This window comes from Battus philenor, unplaced genomic scaffold (assembly GCF_028537555.1).
Source record: "Battus philenor isolate CCGP_79_NKW_IND1 unplaced genomic scaffold, ilBatPhil1.0.hap1 SCAF_11, whole genome shotgun sequence".
Lineage (NCBI taxonomy): Eukaryota > Metazoa > Arthropoda > Insecta > Lepidoptera > Papilionidae > Battus > Battus philenor.
This window is the reverse complement of record NW_027181673.1, coordinates 3656758-3666584: the sequence shown is the minus strand read 5'-3', so window position 1 is coordinate 3666584 and position 9827 is coordinate 3656758. Positions and strand designations below refer to the sequence as shown.

At 32.8% G+C, this 9827-nt stretch overlaps 1 protein-coding gene across 1 annotated transcript in view; it reads right to left on the bottom strand.

Moving 5' to 3' along the window:
• Nucleotides 1–465: 465 nt before the first annotated feature.
• The window catches only part of LOC137930990 (connectin-like), a 32499-nt gene continuing 23137 nt past the window's right edge, over nucleotides 466–9827 (bottom strand). Inside the window, exons 2-3 of the mRNA XM_068774374.1 lie at nucleotides 1708–2779; nucleotides 466–1094 (exon numbers count right to left, since the gene is read on the bottom strand). Coding sequence (XP_068630475.1) covers nucleotides 592–1094; nucleotides 1708–2749 — 1545 coding nt within the window. The 5' untranslated portion in view covers nucleotides 2750–2779 and the 3' untranslated portion in view covers nucleotides 466–591. The remainder of the gene's footprint in view (nucleotides 1095–1707; nucleotides 2780–9827) is intronic.

The following is a 9827-nucleotide window of genomic DNA, read 5'->3' as shown; positions in this document are numbered from 1 at the left end:
AAGAATATTGTAGAAGGATTTTGATTTATTAGATAACGGAGCGTTTGGAATCGCAGTTATAAGTTAACGAACACCATTATAGATAATCTCAATCTGATACTATTCCCTTCTCTTTCAAAATTAGTTATTGTAATATTCTTCTCGTGATGTTCAAATTCAAATGTTCATTGTTAATGACACTTAGTGGAAAGTATAAATAAATAAGTATAAATCTAACATGTGTAAAATAAAGCCTTAATAGGACAACGTAATAAAATTACAATTCACTAAAGTTTAAGTATGTCTAACATGAGTGCTAAGTAAATTATCAGACAATGACGATGGCGTAATTTCTGTTAAATCCAAAAATTATTTCAATAAATCAAATAAATTTTACAATTTGAATAAAATATGTCGTTAAATTTTACACTTCTGGTATATATTACTGACCCAAATCACTACGAATAATTCACAGTACTCCACCGATTTTTTTGTATTCTAAGCATGCGCTGAAAAATTTCCAATTTTTATAAAAATAACGAAATTCTTGCGCGCGGACTCTTGTACAATCAATATTTTATATCGTCATGAATTTCAAATGGTACTTCTAAATTAAAATTTCAAATGAAGACTTATAAAAGTAATACATAAAACTGTTGTTAATAAATGTACTGAAATTGATTGTTCTTTATTGGACGATGACTTGAAATATTTAACTTCATCTTGAGTCGGCGGAGAGAAGGAACCTTCAAAGCTAATTCGCGTTGGACAAAACAGCTCAGCGGCGGGAATATCTAGTAATTTCCTCCGATATTCTTTTCTATTAAGATTCACCAATGCTTCGTGATCTTGAAACGTGTCATCGTAGACCGCGTCATCTTCAAATGTTCCATCTAATTCATCGTAATTCTTATCAAAATTACTTTTTAAAGGCATATTGCTTTTATATGGTGTATCATTAGCTTTGTCGTTACGACCATTGCTACCATTTGATTTGATTTTAACTTCATTGATACAACTCAGTCGACCAAGAGCCGCTCTAACGCGTTTACTTCTTGTCTCATTGGATAACTTTTGTAACCACAATAATCTGCAATCGCACGTCAGTTTGTTACCTGTGAATTTTATAAAGATATATCGTTATTTATGACGAAGCTTACTAATTAATTGCCTTCAATTCGCTTTGAAACTGTTCACTGTACCTGTTATTAGTTTTTATAATTATTGATTTTCAACCAAGTTAATAACTAGGTTTGGAATGGACTTTTAATGGTAGCAGTATATCACTTGAAGTAAATATTTTAGTAATGACAACAGACATTTAAAGACTTTTAAAACAATATTTACTAAACTAAGCCATACAGAAAGAAAAAAAATATGACAAGAGATTCGATCAATGCAATTGATGTAGTTAATTTCAGTTTCTACGTAATTTGCAAAATATTGGAAGGTTAAAAGAGAAATTAAATCTGATTAGTTATATTAAATAAACAAAAATGTAATCAAAAAACTTGATTTAAACAGTATTCAAAGATCCATCTGACTTAATATGATTGTAGAAAAAAACTTAAACGTAATAAACGCCTGTAAAAATAATTTCGAAATCGAGTTTTTCTCTTTTTAACTTTTGTTGATGCTCCTTTTTCGTCTGGATTATATGAAACTAAAAATAATACACTATACACATTATTTTGATTCCATTAAAGTATTAATTATGTAAAAACTTACCATTCAAAGCTATTAAGGCGTAATTTGATTTAAAATTTTCAATAACATTTTGTAATGTTTCCTGTTTTAAAGTTTCCAAGTTGTTGTTTCTTAAGTCTAAAATATTCAGCTTTTGAACATCATTAAGAACATTGTCCTCTAGCATTACCAACTTATTATCAGCCATAGAAAGTTTTCTCAATTGAGTCAATCCGCCGAAACCTCTTTCCGAAATAAATTCTAATTCGTTGCTATCCAGATACAATTCCTGGAGGCTCCATAGTTCAGTAAAAGTTAAATCTCCTATCATCATTAACTTGTTGTGTCTCAAATCTAAGCTTATTAAATTCGACAATCCTTGGAATGTTTCTCTGACGACGACTGCTAGCATGTTGCTACTGAGATCTAGTTTAATAAGATTATTTAAATGCTTAAAACAACCTTCATGAAGCACTTCTATTTTATTCTTGGATAAATATAATCTTTGTAAATTAGGTAGGTCATAAAAAGTGTCCCTTTGAAGTTCGAATATTTGATTCTCAACTAAACTTATATTAGATAGCATGATAAGATGAGCGAAGGACATCTTTTCCAGTTTTACAATTTTATTCTTAGGCAACATAACGTCTCGCAATGATGTTGAATTTGTGAATGCAAAAGATGTTATACTGTAGATGTTTGCGTATTGTATGTTAATGTTTCTCAACCGTTCCAGCCTAACTATGATTTTTGATGGAATGTAAGTCAAACCACCATCAGCTCTAACATTGAAACTTAACTTTTCAATCATTGGCTGAGAATAAAAATTTGACCAGAATGGATCATCTTCTGCGATCCCACCGTTGAACACCCAACAATCTGCTTTGGTGGCAGTTTTAATTTTTATATTCTCACAGTAACAATGTACTTTTGATACTCTGTCTTGTATATCACAAATGTTTACGTAATGCGAATATAGGCTTTTATCAGATTTCCATCTTCTTTTTTCGCTTTGTCGACTTTCTGTCAGATTGATTTTAACTGTAGCTAATGCTATCATTAGAATCAGGTATCTGTAGGCCATGTTGTCTATTTTTATTTCGTCTTACTCAATCTGTAACAAACAAGAAAATATATATATTTTTTTGTTTACTAAAATGGGCGAGTTAAAAATATTGACAATATTCGGCTAAACAATATTTTTATTAATAAAAGTCTATAGATTCATACACTTGAAGAATTTTATCTTTTATCTTTTAGATGTGGAATGCAGGCTACTTTAAACCTCGTTCTATTAGAAAACCATGCGATCATTGGTGGTCATGATGAACAGTGTAGACACAACTTAACACTGATGTTACAATCTAGTAATTAAGTAATAAATTACGTTGTCGGAAAGTCGATCTCCAATAGCAGAACAATCGAAGTCATTTATATTTAAGTGCTGAGTTACTACATTCGGTAAGTTCAATACCGCAAAGAAAGGTAGTTTTGTGAAAAACTAATTTATTTCACAGTCGTATAGGAAATCCCTGAGGAATATTAGTCGAAGTGTGAAGCCAGTGCCAAACGGTTGGTGGTTTGGGTACATTTAATACTAAGATTTATTTGAACACATTTTTGTTTGTTATATATGTTTATTTACTTGAAAATAAAATAGCCACTTATTAAAATATTTCTCTAAGGGATGATTTATTCATGTACTTTTTATTATGAAATTAAAATTAATACACTGTGCTACGCCGTATAAAGAAAGAAAGCTAGCAGCCGACGCCGATCTACCAGTGCTTATTGGACCCAGCCAGCGCAAGTAATCTGCGTTGGTAATAGGCGAGTTTATATACAAAGCACAAAACCAGCGCCGATAAGCTTGTCGGAACCTATCTGAGACTTTGCCTATTACCAGCAGTGGCTACAAGCAGCTGAAAGATCGGCGGCGGTTGCCAGCTTTCATTCTGTATACAACTTTAGAGAAAATGTTGAGCAGTAGTTGCTTAGCGGTAGAGGACTTAAGTTTACGATCGCAGGTCGCAGATTCAATTCTCGGCATACAATCTTGATTAATTCACACTTTGTGTAGTACTACCACTGCTCATAAACATTCCAGAGGAAAAGAAGCAACGTCCTCTGCGTAACATAATACCTACTGAAAAGCGTGACGTTTAAGGTATTCAAAGATATCTAAGGGGTGATCCCTTAGACATCTTTAGAGAAGGCCTATGTTTTCCTAAGAGCGTCTATGGGCTGGAACATCAGAATAAGGGAGATTGCAAACCGTTATATGTTTTAAAAGAAATTTCGAGGAACTATGTAAGGAAAAACTGAGAAAACTTTTCACAACTTGTTTATTATATGGTATTCAAATGACACCATTACGGTATAGTCTTCCGGTTCCGTCATCGCTTAAGTTTAAGGCTTTGGTTTATTTAAGTTAGCTTATTTAGCATCAAATTGGATGAGCGCTTGGGGAAAAAATTACACCAAAATATTTATTAAAATTCTATATTTATTAGTAACATATATATGTAAAGGAGTAGATATAAGTAGTTCACATGTTGATTATTATTTCTCAATTACATTTGGACGATTAGCAGAGATTGTAGAATGTCGGTAAGGCATAAACTTCGCTATTGCAGTGTTAAAAGAATTTTAATATCTAAAACAATAACTCATTTATAAATTATTATTACAAGATATAATTGTAGCAGTTAACATGTTAATACCGCTTGATTTGTTGCGTTCGAAAAATAAAAACGACAAGTGGACAATAAATACCATGATATTAGTAGCTATATTTTTTATCTATTACTAGTCCGCCTTTGAGTACCAACTCGCCTGTTGGAAAGCGACGATGTGGTCAAAGATGAAGCATATAGTCTCAGTGAGTACCTGTTATTTATTATGTCACCTGGAATCCTATGGCGTCAAATGGCAGACACCTATCATATAAGGTAAATTATTTATACATTTAGCCTTTTTGTTTATTTGTTCGATCGACCAACGCTTGCTATATTTATTCCTACATTTTATTTTTTTCCTAAATTGCTTATTATCAATTACTATTTATTCACTAATAATTAACTGCTCTTACTAATCCTGTTGAATACCTGTTCACCTTGACCTTGAAGAGACCCGGGTTATATTTCGCAGGAAATAAGGAAGCCGGTAGATTGTTACATACTCAAACTGCGTGGATCAGATACGTAGAATCGGAACGTGTAGCTGTTGGCAACTGTTTACATTCTTACAATATACTACCGTATATTTTTAACATCTCAGAGATATTACGCAATAAATAAAAAAAATATTTAAACAAAAATTTCCTTGAAAATCCCGTAACAGTGTAAATATATTTTTATGAATGGGAATGATTTGCTCTATATAATAAGTCTGTATTATTATTCCATTCAAAGAATGTCCAGTGCTGGACATAGGCTTCCCTGATAGATATTCAATAAGATCCATCTGACGCATCTTGCATCTATCGGCTTTCAACGTTACAAAGTCATCTGTCCATCTTGTAGAGGTTCTATGATGGGCTTACACACTATCCCTGTCCTGTTCTTCATATAATTATATATCACCGATATTTAAAATTGCTCATAAAAAAGATTTTGATTTCTATCGAATTGATATCTAATATTATATTTGCGCGACCTTAAAGTAATGTCGTTTCTGTCGATATGTTTTACAGAGAAACCGATTGATTTTTACCGCTCCGGCATTGAAAATTTTATTTTAATTTTAATATTATTATTGTCTACTAGATGACAAAAGGTTGTTGATAACGAAGGTGAATACATTGTGAATTATAAATAAAAACTTGTTAAAAATGTAAACGTGTAAATTTAATTTAAGAAAGCAACATTTCTTTCCGGTCCCTCTAATATATCTTTCTTATAACGTACAAATGAGTTAATGATTGAAAAAAATAATCTAAAAAAAAACATAAACAAACAACAAATTGTTTTCACAAATTTAAAAATAGAATCTGAAATCTAAACACATAGCGTTAGAGCTCTTTGAGATAAGAAGTACGTCTTGAATGTTCGTTTACAACATTTCTAAGAGAGAAAAGCTCTTTATATTCGATTGATGTAGGACATTGTTATCTTTTCCAACTCTAACGGCTCGGACGTAACCGGTCTGAAATACTAGTTATATTTTAACGTGTATTATAAATAAATACAGAAATGTCACATATGTATTTGTAATAGGTTTCTCATTCATAAAAAAAGACCAAGTTACGTAGCCTGTGCCAAGTAAGAACTCAATTTAGAAGTTTGAAATATATAAATAGATAACGTGTTCACAAATAAGAATTACAATAAAGATACTAATAAAAACAAGTGAGGCTGTGATATATTTCATAATGATTTTCGAAAAGAAAAAGCTGTGATACCATAGAAATGATTGTGAGGGATCAATGTAGATGTCTGAACGATATATAAAATTATAAAGAATGTTATAGTTTTTGAAACAAGAGAGATGAATAATAGAAGAAGGAATCGTAACAATGGAAGGAGAAAATGAAAAAAAAAATTACACTGAAAAAATTATTAAACCTCTGTAAACCATGTTTCTATTTCACGTGTAGGGGAGAACGAGTGGTCCCCAAAATCAGGCTATAAAAAAAATTACACTCTTGACAGAAAAAAAAACGAATAAAAATTGCTCCTAACAGAATGTTATCAATGAATTTCATTTTTAAAATATGACCTCTTTAATTTATTTAAACCGGACAGGTAGAAATAGTATGTCTAAAGAGATTTTATTACATATTTATACATACTATTTGCGATTATTTTTCTAGGACGTTATATAGTGACAGAAAACGCCCAAGAAAAAAATCTTTTGTGTCAAAATGATTATTATTTATATTGCTGCAACGGTTTTTTTCGTTCCTTATAATTAATGATTTTTTTTTAATTTTATAAGGTAATTAAACATTAACTAGCCAAAAACATGATGTCTATTCCACGCGTTTGAACTAATTAAGTAACGAAGGATTCATTTTTTTACTAGCGGTAATGCGCACATAAATCGCCATTTTAAAAATGCAGCAGACCTTCACACCCCTACCATATTGCACCCCTTGTTAATGTAAAAACAATCAATGCACATGTGTGTGTAACGTTCCGCACATTTCACACACATCTGCGCCAAGACACGGCAATTAATTTTGAAAATTAACTTTTATTTGTATTGAGTAAACTAATTAATTCGGTACATTTTTAAAAAACGAGTTTAATGGTTTTAATATAAAATTGAGTATAGCATATAGCACGAGACTAAACATTCACAAGATGATTTTTTTTATTTTGATTTTAAAACGAAAATATTCTAATTGGTCTAGGTACCATTTTGGTGTTGTTCTGCACTACAGAATCTTAAAGCCCACTGACCCTTAAAATTACTGATCGACTAGGCTATATCAGAGACTTTCCGTTCATCTCCGGATGTCCTTATTTATAATTTGATGTTGCTAGCAAATCTAGAGCATAATTTTCTACATAGCTTACTTAGCGGCTTTGCGCTTACCAATAAGGCTAAAAGGGAGAGAATATGTTTCCGTATTGTAAGTTCTCAGCAGTTGTCTGTTCTGCTACTTAAATTTATTATTCCGCTAGTCTTTGCCGGTTACATTCATTATTCTTAGAATCTTATTCATAATTCAACCTTATGAAGAAATCGGACGAATTATTGTATCCAAAGCTCACTGAGCGATTATTAGGTTGTAAAAACTAAACAATTTTTGATTTCACCAAATGCAACAGACGTTACACAAAAAAGAGTCACAAATTCCAAATTAATTTAAATAAAATTAAACATTCAATAGCAAACTTTTAATCATCGTAATCGGTTTCATTAAATTTATGTGCACTTAATACAGATGGAGGTACATGCGGCTTAAAATGTAAGCGTTTGTGACATCACGGAAAATAATTAATTAACACGCCAATATTGTTGAGTGTTGTATAATTAGTTGGCAGTACGTTTTATGCATCGGGGCCCCAATTACATTAAGACGGGTCCAACTTCAACCCCCACCGGATTTACAATTTATTTATTCCGCGATCCTTCACAGGTGATAGATTCATATATAGCAAAACAAAAACAATGCTAGATCATCATTATCATCTCAGCCGATAGATGCATATAGTAAGACACAAGCCTCCTCCAAAAATCGTGATGATGATCACATCCAAAGACTGTCTATATCGTCGGTCCATCTAGTGGAAAGCCTACCTACGCCACGTCTACTAGCTCGTGGTCACCACCTTTCAGTCCCAACGGCCATCGGTTGAGCGAGTTATGTACCCCGCCCTACTGTCACTTCAAAAGAGCCATTCTTCGAGCTACGTCGGTTATTTTCGTTCTCCTACTGATATCCTCTTTTCATTCGATCTCGCAGCGTAACTCCAAGCATAGCCCTCTCCGTTGCTCTTTGGGAGGACTTTGAGCTTCTTTTGAGGCTCATCATTAGCGACCACGTCGCGGATCCGTGGATCATCACCGGCAACACACATTGGTCAAAGACCTTCAAGGAATGTGACTCGCCCATTGTCATTTCAGACCAACAATTCTTGAAGCTACGTCATGTTAGTATGTATAAATTAAACCAATTGTGTAGTAAAGAAGTACTGTAAACTACGAAAGTAGACTTTAAAGAAGAAGAAAAATGAAACAGTGGATAGTAATATAGGCAGTGTGTTTGTTGATTGCGTGTGGAGTATTAAAGAGTATTCAATTAATTATTCCAGTTATGTGAAGTATAGTTGGATTCAATAATTCCCCTCTTGGTGGACAACCTACACACTTATGGTTGCGCGAAGTCGTTAAACACGGGCCGTGTAAGAATAATCGTGTCAATCTTCGGGAGAGGCATATGCCTTGAAGTGGATATCTTTCGGTTGATATGATGGTGATGATGATGGTATAAAGCGGTACTCCAACCGGTCTGCTGTTGTGTGCACAGTGACATGTCACTCGTCTCTTGAATCTAGCTTTCGGTGTGCCACGAAATTCTAGAAAAGATTTTATTGTGCCGTAGACGAGAAAAGGTTGCAGAGCACTAGTATAAAGTATACAGCATACACTACATATGTCGTATATATCGCTTGTACATCCGACGGTCACATTTACATATATATATATAAATATATACATATATATATATATATATATATATATGTAAATGTGTGCGTGTGTGTGTGTATTGAAGTAATATAAAACAGTAGTTCATTCGGGCGTAGGTTTAATGACCTTTACATAGTTTTCGGTGGTTCCGTGAGGTTTATGACTAACTACAACGCGTGGAACTGTCACCGAACAAATTTATGTGCCCCGGCATAATTAACACGGCCGCCGTTTGAAGCTATGGATACAGTTAATGACTAAATTTGTCACGTGAAACTTTTACTCGTGTCGTGTAAATACTAAAACATTAAAGCGTTTGTGTGAGATTTCTTTTTTTTTTTTTTTTTTTTCGATGCTAACCTTTATTTCGTTCGCACACGAAAACGTCAAAAACATTCGTGAGAGACGCCAGTTGAATAGCGTGGAATTATTATTTATTTAAAGAATATAAATATTGCTGTTGTGCTACTGCTACATAGCACTATTATAATTATTATACGCCATTGTACTGTAAATATAAAGTTTTTGAACAAAAAAAACTGTTTAACATTTGATGCTGATTTTTCTGACTTTCGGATAGGATATTAACATACTATACAGACATACAGAGTCATTGGATAATTAGGCATAGATAAGGCTTTAAAGGGAATTTATTAATTTACTAATTAGCTGTCAATTATGTATTCTGTATCCGAGACGTGGTCACTTACGACAGGCCTCATAATAAGGTCAACCAGAGATCAATGGAGAGGATAGGCCGCTAGGGCAGACCAGCATCATAGTGGCGATCTTTTGGAGAAGGCATATGCCTTCCAGTGGTCCATCGCATAAAAGGAAGAATGTATACTATTCCAAACTTAAAAGTTATAAATAATAAATAACGTAACGATAATATAATTAAAGCGCGATCAAAATACGGATCACTGCATATTAAATATAATTATTATTTATTATCTGTCTCTGTATGCATTATACTATCAGGAGATATTGGCCTATCGAAAGGGATTTACTTATACAATATG